We start from the raw sequence: 18,408 nt of genomic DNA, 5'->3' as shown, positions 1-18,408 counted from the left end.
AATGATAGTTGAATCCAAGGTTTTGCCCACAGAACAAGTGAGAAAGAGTCCTGTGGAATTGTGCTTTGGAGGAACACAAATATTTTTATTTTTTAAAAGATTTTATTTGAGAGAGAACATGAGCTGGGTGGGGTGGGGGGGCGCTGCAAAGAGAAAAGCAGAACAGAAAGCTCGACTCGGGGCTCTGTCCCAGGACCCTAGGATCATGACCTGAGCCAAAGGCAGATGCTTAACTGACTAAGGCACCCAGAACACAAATATTTTAGAAGCAGGTGAAATAAATGAGAAGAAGACTGTCAAAGAGATAGGAGGAGAAATAGGCCTTGCAGTCATAGGATTCAAGGAAACAGAGAGGCTCAAGGATGAGGGAAGGGAGTGGTCAGAGAGAGGGCACTAGCTTTAAAAGTTGGATCCTTGAGTGTATTTGAATGTTTATATGTGAAGAACCAATAAGGAGGGAAAGAGAAGTTGAAGAAGATATAGATAATAATTGGCTCTATAAGAGCAGTGGCAGGGGAGAGGTAGTGAGCACAGGTATTTGGATTAACCTTGGATAGAAGACTTTATGTTTTCTAAGACTAAGTTAGAAGTAAACTTGTGGGTTTGGTGAGCTAATGCTATAGGCAGGCCTGGGAGAATAGAAGTGGAGAAAACTAGTTCCAGAAGAAAGCATAGAGATATGTCTACCAAAGAATTATAAAGCAAAGCTATGTTGGGGAATAATGGATGAAGGGAAGAAAGCTAGTGTTGGTACTGTGAAGGAACCTTGAGTCCAAGCTGTCTAAAGACCCTTTGTGCTTCCAGAAAATCAGACTGTCCCATCAATTCATATTTTATTTTAGGAACCTGGATACTGTTCCCCAAGAAGAAATTCATTAGTTTGGACCTGGAGGATTCTTTTGTATCAGACCCCAAGATGAAAGAATCACCGATAGATGGTAAATGTGACAAAGCAGTGACACCACAACTGGGGCGGCTAGATGAAATTAAGACAGAACCTGACAATGCTCAGGTAAATATCCTACCTTATTTTCTTTTTTGTAGAGCAGCATTTAAGTATACATTTCAGTTATGCAGATGCTGGTTTACTGGCTGAAAACCTGAAATCTTTATCTTCCCCTAAGCAGTTGGTCAAATAATACAAGGTATATGGTGTAAAGTGCCGTCACAACTATACGCAAGAATATGATTTGAGCGAAGAATGGATGTTTAGAATTGGGTTTTGGATTGACAAACGGATTGCTTAGGGTATTATGGGCCTAACTAAGGTTAACACATTTTTGTTTTCATTTTTCTTAACTTGAAACAATATGAGTAACTAATTGTATGTTTTTATGCTACTGACTCTGTTTAGTACATTATAAATTCTTAGAATTTTTTTCTTTGTAATTATTTTACCCAAATCAGTTTCATGTTTATTCTTAAACTTTTTTAGACATATTATATGCTAAAGAACCTGTAAATGATAAACTGACTCAAGCTGTGAATGTTCTGTGAGTAGTGCCAAATTTCCTTAAAATGTTTATATATGAACTAGGTGAAATTTCTAATGAAACAAAAAGTAAATTCAGTTTTAATTTATTTCTAGTATTCTGTTTAGAAATAGCCTAAAGTAAATCAGTATTAAGTAAGGATATTACTCCCATTGAGTTGGTGACACTGGGGAATGTTGTCCCATCTCGGAAGTATTGATTGCTTCTTCAATGTATGGACATTCAAACACATAGATCATGTTTAGATAGAGTGCCTGCTGCTCTGAAAAATCCTCTGCAAGACTCGTTTAGCCCACTCCAACAATTTTGTGTTTAAGGTCTTTATGAAGACAATTAGCTATTATTGATTAGAACAAGGAGGGAAAATAGGCGTCATTACTGAGTGTGTCTCCTCTATTTGTGGTAGCTTACTGAAGGACTGTGAACAAATATTACTGAAATCACATCTAGGAATGATAGAATATAATATATAATGTATAGAATATAATGTGTCAGCCAAAGGTCACCAAAAGGGGAGTGTTCACCTATGGTTCAGTTCAGTTATACAATTCACTAATATACCGTATTATATATCAATAATATACAGTATTATTTTCTGTTGAATAACTAGTTGTTTTATACACATTGTATTCATTATTTTCATCTCTTTTTTTAGGAGTATTGTCAAGCCCAGCAGCCTAAAACTCAGGAGAATGAACTGAAAATAAACACCACATTTTCAGACAGTGGTAATAGAATTACTTAAATTAATCCTATTTATTCTAACCAATGTAATAGCCAGTTTATTCTACTTTTTTAGAGTGTCTTTGAATAGTGCATTGTTTGGGGTTTCAAGTCCAGAAGTAACCTCTAAAAGAAAACAAAAGAATGCATACTTAATTTTATGTAAATACTAATTTTCTTCCTTCCTGTTTTGTGTTTATAGCTCCACAGTTGACTGCAGGCATTCAGCTTTCTCTGACATCATCTGGCATGAATAAAATGCTTCCTTCAGTTTCAACCACAGCTATTCAGGTTTCCTGTTCTGGTTGTAAAAAAATCCTCCAGAAGGGGCAAACTGCTTATCAGAGGAAAGGGTCTACTCAGCTTTTCTGCTCCACGCTGTGCATCACTGAATACATTTCATCTGCCAATTCACCAGCTCTTCCCAAGAGAACTTGTTCAAACTGCTCAAAGTATATAATTCTAAATTATGCTCCTTTTACTTCCCTACATAGATCTTGATCAGAGTCTTGGTTGTAACTGTCTACATTTTCATTTTTTCTTTTCTTTTCTTTTTTTTAAAGATTTTATTTATTTATTTGACAGAGAGAGTGAGAGAGCACAAGCAGGGGGAACAGCAGAGGTAGAGGGAGAAGCAGGCTCCCTGCCAAGCAGGGAGCGTGATGCAGGGCTCGATCCCAGGACTGTGGGGTCATGACCTGAGCCGAAGGCAGATGCTTAACCATCTGAGCCATCCAGGCGCCCCTATTTTCATTTTTTCTGAAGAAGTATCACCTCGGTTTAGTGAAAAGAAGCTGCTTCTGCTTTCAGTTCCTCTGTTAGATTCTTCAGAAATACTTTTTTTGTTGAGAGATTTGCAGAAATTAAAACGTAAGGAGTTCTATTTCTCTTCAGCTTTAAATAATGTGACTTCTGAAACTTAACCTTCCTACTCTTCATTTAAAATTCTCTATAAGTGAAATTATTATATGCCCATTCTATTTTATCATTTAACCGTATAGGAGGCAAACCACTAACACATTAATCATGTAATAGTTAATTTGGATCTTCCAAGGTATAAAATAGCCAAGGTGTGACATTATAAAATAATGTTTCTCATAATGGTAAATGAAGTTATTCGATTCTTTTACAAAATTGAATAGTCGTAGGTAAACATGGATGGATGTAGTCTTTTCAAGATTTCAGTGTTGGGGTCTGTATTACTAACTTCTTTATATATATATATAAGGCAATTTAGATGCAGAGAAAGGAAGTAGTAATTTCATAATGAATTAGTGGAAAATGTCCAAAACCTTGAACTCTACCCTGGATGTATAAAGGATCAACGTACTTTGAGAATCCTATCGTAGTATAATTCTGGTTTGTTAGTACTCATTAAATGCTAATGCTAAATTTTAAATGTTTTTGTTTCAGAACAAAGAAAACACATAAGCCACCAGTTTTGCTCGTAAATATAATAAATTCCTTTCATATGTCTTATTTTGGAATCAGGTTGCCATAATTTGAATTTTGCTTCCTCCATTTACGGTTATATTGTACAACTCATAGCAGCTGTATCCATATCATCTGGGAGCTTGTTAAATAAAAATACAGAATCTTAGGCCTCATCCAGACCTACTGAATCAGAGTTGCATTTGTCCCCAGATGATACATCTATATGCTAAAGTTTGAAAAGCATCGAGAACTTCTTAGTATTCCCATTTGTTTTGTTAAATGCACATAAGAATTATGAGCATTAAATAATAGATTTAAGTGATCAGAACAATACTGGCATGTAATAAGACCTTAGTAAATGTTAGTTATCACTGTTATTCTCTTAACAAACTCACAAACCCTTTTTATTGGTTGCTTCAGCTCCTTGTTTAGCTGCTGCTTCGGGTGTTATCTGTTGCTTCGAGTCTTACTCCCTGAAACTCAACCTTTCTCTTGTGTTTTTTCAACCCTTCAATACTATGTCTTTTTTCCTTTTTGCTAAGGGCTGTAAGGCACTCTCTTCAGTCTGCTTTCTTTCTCTGCAGAATCATAAAACTGGAAGGGACCTTAGAGATCATCCAGTCCAAACATTTTCTTTTGGTTTTGAGGAAACTGAGGTCCTGAGAAGTTAAGGTATCATGTTACTGTGTTTGGAGTTTACCCATTGTACATCTTCAGCAGATCTCCCAGACAGATTGAAAAGGCTGAAACAGGAAAGATATAGTGTGTAAGTTGTTCCCTAAGATGAAGAAATCCAATATGAGCAAAAATATGAAACAGGTTTTACTTCCTTTGGAATACAAATTTTTTTTTGATAAAAACACTATTGTATAGGTTGGTGGAACGGTAATAATGCTTAGGCTGGGAGAGGCCATCCATTGTCCAGAGTAACCTGTGCTTTTTAAAAAATTTTTTTCTTTCACATTTATTAGCGTCTTGTATTAATATATAGTTCTCAAGATTTTAGCTAATTATCAGTTAGTATTGAGGTTTCTTTCATAGCAGTGATTTAAAATCTGTTTTGAGTTAATGCAGTTTTTATTCTGTTTCATGAACCAAATAAAAGTTAGCTTCGAAAATGGCATTTTAAATCATGTTAGAAAAATAAGACTTCTTTTGAGAGCAGTGTATTTAAGAAGTGTCATTTCTGCACTTTAGTATCCCAGTTGGAACCAACCAGAGATTCTGATAGCAATCAGCAGAGTTCAGAATGTCCCTGTGCTATATAACACTTACATGTAGGAACGTTGTTCAGTCCTGTGCTTAGTTTGTTTAAGCTAATTTCAGGTACTATTAAGAAAACTCATTTTTTAGTTTTTTATTTATAAGGACTTAGTAGATTAGAAACCAGGAATGTAGTATACTGGTAGCAGTAAAAATCAGTAAACATTTTCAGACTTCCATGCTTTTGCCAATGGTTTCTTCTGCCTCCCTTTCCATCTGCTAATTTCTTTCTGTCTTAAAGGTCTGCCTCAAATATCTTTACCTCTTGTCTGTTCCCACACCATTTTTTCCTCTCCTCTCACTAACCCCCCACCCACTCAGAGTAATTATTCCATGGCCTGTATTTTAATAGTGTTCATAGTTCCCACAACATTAATCATAAAATTAATGTTTTTAAAGAAAGAATTGATATCGCCCCAGTTAGAATATGAACCTCTTTTTTTTTTTTAAGATTTTATTCGTTCATTTGAGAGAGAGAAGGAGCAGGGAGAGGGGGAAGCAGACTCCCCGCTGAGCAGGGAGCCCAGTGCAAGACTCAATCCCAGGACCCCGGGATCATGACCTGAGCCGAAGGCAGATACCTAACCAACTGAGCCACCCAGGCGCCCCTAGACTATGAACCTCTTGAGATTAGGAACCAGATCATACTCGATCTTTATATTCCCAATGCGTAAACACCAACTGGCACACAGTGAATCCTAGAAAAGTTTTTGTCGAGTAAAGTACAAGGATAGCACAACTCAGATACTGCATTTAGAGCTATATTTTAAACCAGTAAAATGATTGATTCGTGATAATGAAATGAACCTGTTACTTTTGGTACCATCTATTTAAGAAGGAGGAAAATCATAATACACTAAAAATTTGTAAGTGTTAAAGTGTTAAAATAGTGTTGATTTCAGGAATATTTCATGTGGAAAACTATTATCCTGAAAGATTGATACTCTAAGGGTTCTAAGTAGCCAGATACCATGGCAGTTCTTAAACATTCTGGTTTCTGGACCCCTTTCCACTCTTAAAATTTTTTGAAAAGCCAGAGAGCTTTAGTTTATGTAGGTTCTATCTACCAATATATACTGTGTTCGAAATTAAAATTGAGAAATTTTTAAACTAATTATTAACTCATTTAAAAATAATAACTCATTGCATATTGACATAAATAATATTTTTAATGAAAAATAGCCATATACATTTTTTAATTTAGTGAGGAGGAATTTTAAGAAAAATTCAATAAGCATCGTTTTATCAGTTTTGCAAACCACTTCATCGTCTGACTGGGTTTTCATATCTGCCTCTGTTCAGTTTATTGGAAAATGTTGTTTTAGCTGAAGTGTGAAAAAAATCTGGCACTACAAATATGTAATTGGAAAAGGGAGGAGTGTTTTAATAGCCTTTTAGATTTTGTGGATGCTCTTCTTTGATCCTCTACCAGAAAATAGGTAGTACTTCTTAAAGGTTAGTTACAATGTGAAATCTGAAACCATACCAATGAATTTTTTGTACTGTTAGGTTAAAATACATTGGTCTGTTTGTACTTTGAATGGCTTTATTTTTACCCATGAATGAATGATTTTTCTTACATGCTATCATAATTTGGAAAGTACTGGTTCACTGAGTTATGTAGATCTTCCAAATGTTGGCGTATTTCTTTTTTTATAAAAATTTTATTTATTTATTTGAGAGACACAGAGAGAGCACACGGGTAAATGAGCAGGCAGAGGAAGAAGCAGGCTCCCCGCTGAGCAGAGATCCTGACATAGGGCTCGATCCCAGGACCCTGGGATCATGACCTGAGCTGAAGGCAGACGCTCAACCAACTGAGCCACCCAGGTGCCCCTGTTGGCATATTTATGCAATATTTTTAAAATCACATTTGTTAAAAGAAACACTAAAAAAAAAAAAAAATACCACTAATCTCATCAAGAAAGCTTAACTATTGGGAAGCAAGTTGGAGATGGCATATTTTCCATAATTCTAATTTTCAGTGAAAGCTCGACTTTTATCATTGGCAGTGAAACTGCCAGTTGTTTATCTTGAAGTAACAGTCTTACTTTATTCATTTTTGAGAAGATATTTGCCAGATACCCACTCTGGATAATAGTTTGTTCTTTCAAGTAAAAATGTATTCCATGAAAAAAGTAACTACCTCAGGTTGTAACTCTCAACATTCCCACGTGAGATTTTCCTTGAGACAACCATCATACTTTGGTGTGAAGGAGAAGTACTTTATGCCTGTGTCCCATATCATCACACAGAATACTAAAAAGAGGTTGTCAAGGATAAAGTTTAATAAAGTAAATGATTTTTACAGCGAATGTGTGGCAATGAATAACACATACTAGGACATTCTGGTTCAACTGCCTTAATTTGTGCTCAGGCTCTGGCGTTTGACTCAGCATTGTTTTTTTTCTCCCAATTTATTGAGGTGAAATTCACATAACAAAAAGCCACTTCAGTAGTATTTAGTACACTCAACAGTGTCTAGTTCAGAACATTTCTGTCACTCTAGTGTATCCAGTAAGCAGTTTCTCCCCAGAGATCTCCTCTCTCTTCAGCCCCTGGCAACCACCAATCTTCATTCTATCTATGGATTTACCTATTCTGGATATTTCATATTACTGGAATCCTACAGCATGCAACCTTCTGTGTCTGTCTTTTAGCATAATTTTTTCGAGATTTATCCGAGGTTTATATGTGTTGTAGCATGTATGGCAGCACTTCATTCTTTTTTTTATAGCTGAGTAATATTCCATTGTATGGATATAGCACAATTTGTTCATTCATTGGTGAACATTTGGGCTGTTTCCATCTTTTAGCTATTTTTTTTTCTTTTTTAAGTAAGCTCCAGGCCCAATGTAGGGCTTGAACTCACAACCCTGAGATCAAGAGTTGTGTGCTTTACCAACTGAGCCAGCCCAGTGCCCCTATCTTTTTTAGCTATTTGAAATAGTGCTGTTAGGAACATACGTGTATTTATACTTTTTTGAGTACTTCTCTTCAGTTCTTTGGGGTACATACCTAGGAGTGGAATTGCAGTGGCCCATTGTTGATTGTGCACCATCAGTTCAAATGTTAACATAGGAAAAAATTTTTGGACAAATAATATTTTAATATGAAAATAGTTTTGTTTTTTGTGGACCCCTCTAAAAGTATCTGGAGTATCCCCGGAGGTTTGTAGACCATATTTTGATATCCTCTTGTCTTGTAGATTACAAAGTTAGTCAGGTATGAATATGTGATTTCTCATCATCATTCTTTTATCACTAGCACTAATTAACATAAGCTAGGTAATCCTCAAACTGTGCTATCAGTTGTGTTTTATAATCCCTACTTTATAGATGAGGGAATCAACATTTGGGAGCATATATGACTTACCCGTCATTGCATAATATAAGTCCTAGAACTAAATACCAAATTCAGGTTTTCTTATTTCAAGGCTGATGTCACTGCTGTTGCACCATCTAAAGGTAGATGAAATGGGAGAGGGTTACTTGAAGGAGTGCTTTAACTTATAAAAGTGTTTAATGGTGCCCTTGTTTTTCCTTTTAGAAACATCTTAAATCTAAAGGATGTGATCAGTGTCCAGCTAGAAGATAATACGTCTAGCAAAAATTTTTGCAGCCAGTCTTGTCTTTCATCATATGAAGAAAAAAGAAAAGCATTTGTTACCATATGTACTAATAGCATTTTAACCAAGTGCAGCATGTGTCAGAAGACTACTGTTGTAAGTTGCAATTTTTTTTAACTTTTAGGGATTCTGATTATTTTGCTTAAATATTAGAGTTTTTACTGAATTTTTTTAAATCCTAGATTCAGTATGAAGTAAAATACCAGCATGTGAAACACTGTCTTTGTAGTAATGCCTGTTTTCAGTTTCACTCTGACAGCCTCATCACGGTGGTCTTGAGAACTGTGGGGCTTACTATTAAACTGTCTCTAGTCTGTTTCATATGCTTCAGATGAAAGGACAGTCCCATTACTTTAATAGTTCAAGGAGAGGGGTGCCTGGGTGGCTCAGTCAGTTAAGCGTCTGACTCTTGATTTCAACTCATGTCATGAGATCGAGCCCCACATGAGGCTCTGTACTCAGTGCAGAGTCTGCTTGTCCCTCTTGCTCTGCTCCTCTCCCACCCCACACACTCGCGCACTCTCTCTCTCAAATAAATAAATAAAATCGTGAAAAAAAATTGGTCAAAGACTAGTACAGCATATAAGCAGGTATGAATAAAGACCTGTTGCATAAAGAACCACTCCATTTGAATTTGACTGCATGGGACTCAAATGAAACATCCAAGATTGAGTTCCTTCCATTAGTTCACTTGTGGATGGTTCCACTTTAGGAAAAGGGTGGGGATTAGCTTTTCGTACCATTGGGAATAGTTTCAGTTGGTAGGACAGTGAAGAAGATGGAATAAAAGACTTCTGAGAGACAGTTCCTCTTACATAACAATTCATGATAAATTCTGTATGGAGATTTTCCTAAAGAATCTCAGGATGATCTGGCCTTGAAGAAAAGCCAAGCATATGAAAACTTGTTTATAAACTGCAAATAAAGATAGCAGAAATAATAATAGCCTACTGGTCAGTAAGACTCAACCACAAAGTGTTTTGGGTTTTTTTTTAAGATTTTATTTATTTATTTGACGGAGAGAGACACAGCATAAGAGGGAACACAAGCAGGGGAAGTGGGAGAGGGAGAAGCAGGCTTCCTGCTGAGCAGGGAGCCTGATGTGGGGCTCGATTCCAGGACCCTGGGATCATGACTTGAGCCAAAGGCAGACGCTTAACGACTGAGCCACCCAGGTGCTCCACACAGTGTTTTTAATTCTATGTTTTCTTATACCTAAGCAAGGTTAAAATGAATCAAGAATGTCACATGCTTTTCTGAATGAGAAATAATCCCCGGGGCGCCTGGGTGGCTCAATTGGTTAAGCGGCTGCCTTCGGCTCAGGTCATGATCCTGGGGTCCTGGGATCGAGCCCCACGTCCGGCTCCCTGCTCAGCGGAGAGCTTGCTTCTCCCTCTCCCTCTCCCTACTTGTGCTCTCTATCTCTCTGTCAAATAAATAAGTAAAATCTTAAAAAAAAAAAAAAGAAAGAATCCCCTATTTCTGGTAGGAGAGCCTTGGGTGAGAGGTTCTGAGAACAGAGAAGCTGGGTCCTGCTTTGGTGGACTAAATGAGATTAATGCAGTTGGTGGTCTGAGCCCCTTTCATGAAGTAGGATTGAGGTTGTCTTGCTTGTTCAGATGATGCTTTGAGACCCAACTCTATCTCCATAAATTCTTCCTTAAAATCATGCAATTGAAGATAGGATTCTCAGCAAGTCTGAACAATTCAAATAGGTCATTTGTAAGCCACATCTTTTCTTTCTTTCTTTTTTTTTAATTTTTTTTTTTTTTTTAAGATTTTATTTATTTGAGAGAGAGGGAAAGTGAGAGACAACACGAGTGGATGGGGAGGGACAGAGAAGAGGGAGAAGCAGACTGTCCCCTGAGCAGGGAGCCCAATGTGGGGCTTAATCCCAGGGCTCTGGGATCATGACCTGAGCAGAAGGCAGACGCTTAACCGCTGAGCCACCCAGGCACCCCAGGGCTTCTCAAAGGATAAAAAGTCATACTAGTAAAGTGTAAAAGAATTTTCAAAGTTATACTCTGTTTTTTGTTTCATTGTTCCTTTGCCAATTTGTTTTTCACGGAAGAAAATGTGTTTTTTTTTTTTTTTTTTTTTTTTTTTTTTTTTTTTGAGTATTTATTTGAGAGAGAGAATTGAGCCCAATGTGGGGCTCAATCCCAGGACCCTGGGATCATGACCTGAGCTGAAGGCAGACATTAACTGACTGAGCCACCCAGCCACCCCTGTATAAGATATTTTCATTTGTCCTTGTACTTTATGCCCCAAAAGCAGTTCTTTTTCACCATTGCCATAAGTCCAGGAATGATGGTTCCTGTTTCAGTAGAAACAGTAGATGGTAAGCCTCACAGTTTATATCATTTACCTTTGCACACTTACTGCTTCCTGGATGCACTATATTCTATATATTTTACTGCTTGTATGCTACTTTCTTGCAGTATGCTTGCAATTTTAAACATGAAGTTAGCCTAGAGAAACAGTGATTCCCACAGCCGTTCTCTGGCTCCTCCTTAGTACCGATAGAAGGCTTTCCTGAGTTAATATTCAAAGTGGAATTGATGAAAGAGATATAATTGTAAGACTTTTGTTTATTTATCCAGTTGGCTTTGATTGCCTGGAATGATGACCATATTCTATGACCTCTTTCTTCATTGCTTGCATATGTATTACTGCTGCTACTAATATTATCTGATAAATAACACAAATAGTGATTTATTGGATTGATCTATTTCTTTCATTTTTGTCACTGTAATCTGTATTGCCTTTTTTTTTCTCTTGTTTGTTTTTAATTCAAGTTAGTTAACGTGTAGGGTATTATTAGTTTCAGGGTAGAGTTTAGTGATTCATCAGTTGCATATAATACCCAGTGCTCATTATTTTTTTCTGGCTTTTAAGAAAGTGTAAAAATGTGGCTTCATTATCATCACTTGCTATATTTTAACTAAGAGCCGTAATGATGAGTATATTTTTGTTTGTTAACAATATATGTCATACACCAGGAATATGAATATTACTTTAATTTCTAAACAGAAACCAACCAAAACACTTACATCTGTTCCTTGCAAATCATTGAAGCCCTCAGATGAAGTGATTGAGACCACCAATGACTTGGGGAAGACAGACCTTTTTTGTTCTATTAATTGTTTCTCTGCTTACAATAAAGCTAAGACGGAATCATCTACAGGTAACGTTTGTTTAGCAGTTATCAGAGGTTTAGAAACTATTGAAGAATATTACTGCTTTCCTTTAATTTATAACCTTGATTCATCTCGAAATTAAACTGACTTAAAAGTCAAAACAGGGGTGCCTGGGTGGCTCAGTCGTTAAGCGTCTGCCTTCAGCTCAGGTCATGATCTCAGGGTCCTGGGATTGAGCCCCACATCAGGCTCCCTGCTCCGCGGGAAGCCTGCTTCTCCCTCTCCCACTCCCCCTGCTTGTGTTACTGCTCTCGCTGTGTCTCTCTCTGTCAAATAAATAAACAAAATCTTTAAAAAAAAAAAGAAAGTCAAAACAATGCAAAATTCCTTGCAAAAATATGTTTTTCAGGTGCGCCTGGCTGGCTCAGTCAATAGATCATGTAACTCTTGATCTCAGGGTCATGAGTTCAAGCCCCACATTGGGCATGGAGCCTACATTTTAAAAAAAGTTTTCCAGTAGTTTTATATAAAAGGAAGCCTACTTCACAACCAGAGACTTAATATTTATTTGTAAAGATTGTTGTGTTAGAATATAGAATTTTGTACTTAGCCCTGCTTTGTAAAAACAAGAATATTAGTTACATTTTTTACAGCAAATAGAACTAGTTGGAAATAACTTGGAAGTTCACTAATAGAAAAACACAAGTCACCCAGGGCCAACTTTGTATTCCATCAAAGAGCCTCATATAGGACCAGTGGTCCTATTTACATAGATAATAAAGTAAATGATGCCCCTGGGGCTTGTACATCATGTAAACTGGCTCATTATAGAAATCTTTGCAATACTAGCTTAGATACCAGTGTAGCTCCATTCATGTTGAGGGTTATGAATCTTGAAAGAGTTAGAAATGATACCCATTAGGGACGCCTGGCTACCTCAGTCGGTAGAGCGAGTGACTCTTAATCTTGGGGTTATGGGTTTGAGCCCCATGTTGGGTGTAGAGATTACTTTAAAAAAATAAAATATTTTAAAAAATGATGAAAGAGGGGCGCCTGGGTGGCTCAGTTGGTTAAGCGACTGCCTTCGGCTCAGGTCATGGTCCTGGAGTCCCGGGATCGAGTCCCACATCAGGCTCCCTGCTCGGCGGGGAGTCTGCTTCTCCCTCTGACCCTCCTCCCTCTCCTGCTCTCTGTCTCTCGTTCTCTCTCTCTCAAATAAATAAATAAAATCTTTAAAAAAATAAATAAATAAATAAAAAATGATGAAAGAAATGATAACCATTAGGAGATTCTAAAGGAATCTCTTTTCTGTTCTTCATGGGTAATTTCATGTAAAGATTTGCTTGAAATTTCAAGCAAATGGTTAAAAGAACTGAGAAATTGTATGCAAAGGTAAAATATGTTTAAAAATGGAAAAAGGAAATTATCAGTTTAAGGTTATTAATGTGTTATCCTAAAGAACCTGGCTATCCTTAAGCCATACTCCAATATCCAGCAATAATACCTAAAGCTATTAGATTTTTTTTTTTTTTTAAGATTTTATTCACTTATTTGACAGAGTGTATACAAGCGGGGAGCAGCAGAGGGAGAGGGAGAAGCAGGCTCCCCACTGAGCAGGGAGCCAGATGCGGGGGTGAATCCCAGGACCCCAGGATCATGACTTGAGCTGAAGGCAGACGCTTAACCCACTGAGCCACCCAGGCGCCCCAAGCTATTAGATTTTTTCATTGTTTGTTGAAACACTTGTTATTAAACAATGCTTTCTGATTGACTGATTCTGCTTGGTTTTTGAGAAATCTTTTTATTTTTTTCAGTAAATGTTTCCATGGTACATGATGCCTCAACAGATCTCTTTTCTCCAAAGAAAGATACAACTCCAGTTATAAGCAATATAGTGTCATTGGCAGATACTCACGTTTCCCTACCCATCATGAACTCTGATGTCTTACAAGGTAAAATTGATATAAAGATACCTGACATATACACTGTTTTCCCATCCTTGATGAATCTAACTATATTCTAAGGTTGTTTTTGTTGTCTGATATGAAATAAGCAATTGTAGTTTATTATCCTATTTTATAGCATATATTTTATTGCATATAAGATCTTGAATTGATGATACTCTTTTATTTTAGCAGATACAGTTTCTTCAGTAACAGCAAATGTCATTGTAGATGTAAGTTTTGTCCTTAATATTTTTGACACTGTCTTGTCTTTTTTAAGCATATTTTGTGCATATATATATATATATATGTATATATATGTGTGTATGTCCATATATATATATATGAGCATATTCATTCCTGTTTTCATCCAAGAGCTCAAAAAAGTTGAGCAAGAGACATCTTTTGGTATTCACGTTCAATTTCCCAAATCTCAGGTTTGACTTGAAATTATTAATAAGAATATTTAAACAGAAGTATTATTAGTTGTAGTTTTTCCTCTGCGTTCTTTATTACCTTTTTCAATATTCTAGGTCACGTGAGCAATAAAAATTATTTTTATTACAATTATATACCAAAAGATTCTTTGAACATTTAATGCTGAATCTAGATTGCAACTTTATATTATAAATAATTGTTAATGTTTCCCCCTAGTGGAGCTAATATTGCAACTCACCCATTCATTTTATTGTGTTATTAGGATAGATATGTTTGATATTTTAATCATTTGAAAACTGTCAAACAAATGCTTTTCTCTTTTTCTCCCAAACATTTCTAAGAGTTTACCCAGTGAATCAAGTAGTGGTGTTGCAACTGGTAGTGTTGAACAGCCAAGCCTTTCTCCATCTTCATCAATACCCAGTCAGCATATGGTTGAGTCCAGTGTAGAAGTACAAAAAGATCAAGTGTCAAACCAAGATGCTACATACCATATGAAATCTGTGAAAATAAGTGATGGACTATGTCACCCAAAATTTACATCCAAAGTACAAAAAGTTAAAGATAAGTCACGAAGCATTAAAAAATCTTGGTGTTCAAATTTCCAGCATTTGAAAAACAGTATTAAAAAGGAAGTGACATTCTGTTATTCATGCCAGTTGTTCTGCCAAAAAAATTATAGTTTTGGAGGAGAATCATTTGCAGCCCAAGGAATTTCTAATTGGAAAAAGACTCTAGAAAAATTCAGAAAGCATGAAAAAAGTGAAATGCATTTGAAGTCATTGCAGTTTTGGAGGGAATACCAGTTTTCTGATGAAGCCATCAATGATAATTTATCTATTCATTCAAAACAGATTGAAGGAAATAAAAAGTACCTAAAGCTTATAATTGAAAATATTTTATTTCTTGGGAAGCAGTGTTTACCATTAAGAGGAAATGACCAATCGATTTCATCTGTGAATAAAGGCAATTTTTTAGAACTGTTAGAAATCAGAGCAAAAGATAAAGGAGAAGAAATATTTCAACTTATGAATTCACAAGTTGACTTCTATAATAGTACACAAATTCAAAATGATATTATTGAAATAATAAAGACTGAAATGCTGCAAGATATTGTGAACGAAATCAATGCCTCCTCAGCTTTTTCAATAATATGTGATGAGACAACTGATAGTGCCACGAAAAAACAGCTTTCAGTTTGTGTAAGATACCCACAAAAAATGTCAAAGGCTGTCTTAATTAAAGAAAGATTCTTGGGTTTCATAGATATTGAAGAGATGACTGGGACTAACTTACATAGGATTATCAAAACTTACCTGCAGCAAATTGGAGTTGATCTGAAGAAGATATGTGGCCAGGCCTATGATAGTACCACTAATTTGAGGGGAAAATTTAGTAAAATTGCAGCAGAATTCAAGAAAGAAGAGCCAAGAGCTTTGTACATACATTGTTATGCGCATTTTTTGGATTTAGCAGTAATTAGGTTTTGTAAAGAAGTGAAAGAACTCCGAAGTGCTCTAAATACTCTCAACTCTTTGTTCAACACTATTCATATGTCTGGGGAAATGTCTGCAAATTTTCAAAACATTTGTAAGCTAAGTCAAAACAAAACATGCAAGAAACATACATCACAATCATGTTGGACAGTCCATGATCATATATTACTGTCTGTGATTGAGGGCCTTCCAGAGATTATTGAAACATTGGAAGTTGTATCAAGCCATTCTTCAAACACAAGTTTGGCTGATGAATTGAGTGATTTGTTAATATTGGTTTCCAAATTTGAATTTATCTTTTGTTTGAAATTTCTTTATCGAGTGTTAAGTGTTACAGGAATTCTTTCCAAAGAGCTTCAAAGTGAAACCATAGATATTTTTTCGTTGTCTTCAAAAATAGAAGCAATTTTGGAATGTTTATCATCTGAAAGAAATGATGCCTATTTCAAAACTATCTGGGATGGAGCAGAGGAAATATGTCAAAAAATAACCAGTAAAGGTTTTGAAGTTGAAAGACCTTCTTTTCAGAAAAGAAGAAAAATTCAGAAAACAGTAGATCTTGGCAATTCAGATAGGATGTTTTTTCCTACTTCAACAGAAGAACAATATAAAATTAATATTTATTACCAAGGATTGGATACTATATTAAATAATTTAAAATTATGTTTTTCAGAGTTTGATTATTGTAAAATGAAGCAAATTTCAGAACTATTATTTAAATGGAATGAACCATTAAATGAAACAACAGCCAAACATGTCCAGGAATTTTATAAACTTGATGCAGACATCATCCCAGAGCTTAGATTTTATCGGCAATATGCAAGGCTCAATTTTGTCATAGATTATGATTGTATCAACTTCATCAGTCTTGGCTGTTTGTTTATTCAGCATGGTCTTCACAATAACATTCCTTGCATATCAAAGTTATTATATATTGCTTTGTCTTGGCCAGTTACTTCAAGTGCTGAAAATTCATTTTCTGTACTGCCCCGTCTTCAAACATACTTATGTCATACCATGGGACAGGAGAAGCTTAGCGGCCTGGCCCTAATGGCTGTTGAGCAGGAATTGGTGAATAAACTGATGGAACCTGAAAGACTCAATGGAATTGTAGAAAAGTTTATCCATCAGATGAAAGAAACATAACATTTGCTAATTTGAATTTACCCAAAAGAATTTTGTATTTCTGCTGGAATGTTTGTTTTTTATTTCAAAATTTTATCTCCTAAGAAAAAAATTTTTTCATCAGAACATGTAACATTCACTTGATTGAAAATTCAAAAAAACAGACTGAAAAGAGAAAAGTCTCCTTCCTCTTTTTAGTACCCAGTTCCCCCTCCCTGTAGTGTTATCTGTTTCTCAAATATCCTCCTGGAGATATTTTTCACAGACAGTACTCTGCAGTGCACACCGTTTTTCAACTTGTCCACTTAACGTATTTTTGAGATTGTCCTATATCAGTACTAAAGAGTTTCTTGATTTTTTTTTTACAACTGCATAAAATTTCATTGTATGAATGTACCATAATATATTTGAGCAGTCCCTAACAATAAACATTTCAATTCTTTCTAGTATTTTGCTATTATAAATAATCCTGCATTTAATAACCTCGTACAGGGGCCTGGGTGGCTCAGTCAGTTAAGCGTCTGCCTTCAGCTCAGGTCATGATCCCAGGGTCCTGGGATCAAGCCCCACATTGGGCTCCCTGCTCAGGGTCAGCGGGGGCGGGCTGTTTCTCCCTTCCCCTCTGCCTGCCGCTCCCCCTGCTTGTGCCCTCCTCTCTGCCAAATAAATAAAATCTATAAAAAATAATAATAATAACCTTGTACATAGGTCATATTGCACATGATTGAGTTACTGTAAGGTAAAATTTTAAATTAGAATTACTAGGTCAGAAGATTTATGCATTTTTATTCTTGATAGATACTGGCAAATTGCTTTCTATAAGGATTATGCCCATTTACAGTCCCACCACCCATGTGTGAGATTGCCTATTTCCTTGAATCTTTATAAACAGTGTTCTGAAACATTTTGATCTTTGCCAGTCTGGTATCAATCCCAGTGGAATTTTGTATTTTCACTTCAGAATAAGGTTGGGTATGGGGTGCCTGGGTGGCTCAGTCGGTTAAGCGTCTGCCTTCAACTCAGGTCATGATTCCAGGGTCCTGGGATCAAGTCCTGCATCAGGCTTCTTGCTCAGCAGGGAGCCTGCTTCTCCCTCTGCCTGCCGTTCCCCCTGCTTGTGCGCATGGTCTCTCTCTTTCTGACAAATGAATAAATAAAATCTTTTAAAATAATAATAATAATAATAATAAGGTTGGGTTATCTACTTGAGCCATTAGTATTTCCTTTTCCTGTGAACTGTCACGTTTAAACATGACTATGGTGGGGCGCCTGGGTGGCTCAGTCGTTAAGCGTCTGCCTTCGGCTCGGGTCATGATCCCGGGGTCCTGAGATCGAGCCCCACGTCGGGCTCCCTGCTCGGCGGGAAGCCTGCTTCTCCCTCTCCCACTCTCCCTGCTTGTGTTCCCTCTCTTGCTGTGTCTCTCTCTGTCGGATGAATGGATAAAATCTTTAAAAAAAAATAAAAATAAAAAAAAATAAAAATAAACACGACTATGGTTTTGGTTGACACAAATAGATGGTGCAATATGAATTCTTAATCTACTTTATGAAAATATGACTAAATAACCCAAAAAGAAGAGACTCTTTCTATCATTATACTTTAGAAAGGTTCAGGTGATAAAGGAAAATCTGTCCCTCAGAGGCTTGTAAGAATTTAGTGGTAGATGTATCTGGGCCTAGAATTTTGTTTGTTTTAGGAATATTTCTCTGCCACTTCTCCCTTTC

At 36.3% G+C, this 18,408-nt stretch overlaps 1 protein-coding gene across 7 annotated transcripts in view; it reads left to right on the top strand.

Annotated features, from left to right (window-relative positions):
• Positions 1 to 17,196, top strand: part of ZMYM1 (zinc finger MYM-type containing 1) — a 46,576-nt gene extending 29,380 nt beyond the window's left edge. For 2 of the 7 annotated variants that reach the window (XM_032388197.1, XM_032388194.1), the window contains 8 exons: positions 843 to 1,012; positions 2,149 to 2,221; positions 2,419 to 2,668; positions 8,463 to 8,637; positions 11,575 to 11,728; positions 13,496 to 13,633; positions 13,817 to 13,857; positions 14,404 to 17,196. In XM_032388197.1, coding sequence (XP_032244088.1) covers positions 917 to 1,012; positions 2,149 to 2,221; positions 2,419 to 2,668; positions 8,463 to 8,637; positions 11,575 to 11,728; positions 13,496 to 13,633; positions 13,817 to 13,857; positions 14,404 to 16,704 — 3,228 coding nt within the window. In that variant the 5' untranslated portion in view covers positions 843 to 916 and the 3' untranslated portion in view covers positions 16,705 to 17,196. Of the gene's footprint in view, positions 1 to 842; positions 2,222 to 2,418; positions 2,669 to 4,234; positions 4,417 to 8,462; positions 8,638 to 11,574; positions 11,729 to 13,495; positions 13,634 to 13,816; positions 13,858 to 14,403 lie in introns of those variants that run through there. The other 5 variants (XM_032388201.1, XM_032388210.1, XM_032388219.1 and 2 more) reach the window with 5 other exon arrangements.
• The last annotated feature ends 1,212 nt before the right edge of the window (positions 17,197 to 18,408 follow it).

This window comes from Phoca vitulina, unplaced genomic scaffold (genome assembly GCF_004348235.1).
Source record: "Phoca vitulina isolate PV1807 unplaced genomic scaffold, GSC_HSeal_1.0 scaffold2, whole genome shotgun sequence".
Taxonomy (NCBI): Eukaryota; Metazoa; Chordata; class Mammalia; order Carnivora; family Phocidae; genus Phoca; species Phoca vitulina.
Note: the sequence above shows the minus strand (reverse complement) of the source record. Positions and strands in the feature narration are given on the sequence as shown.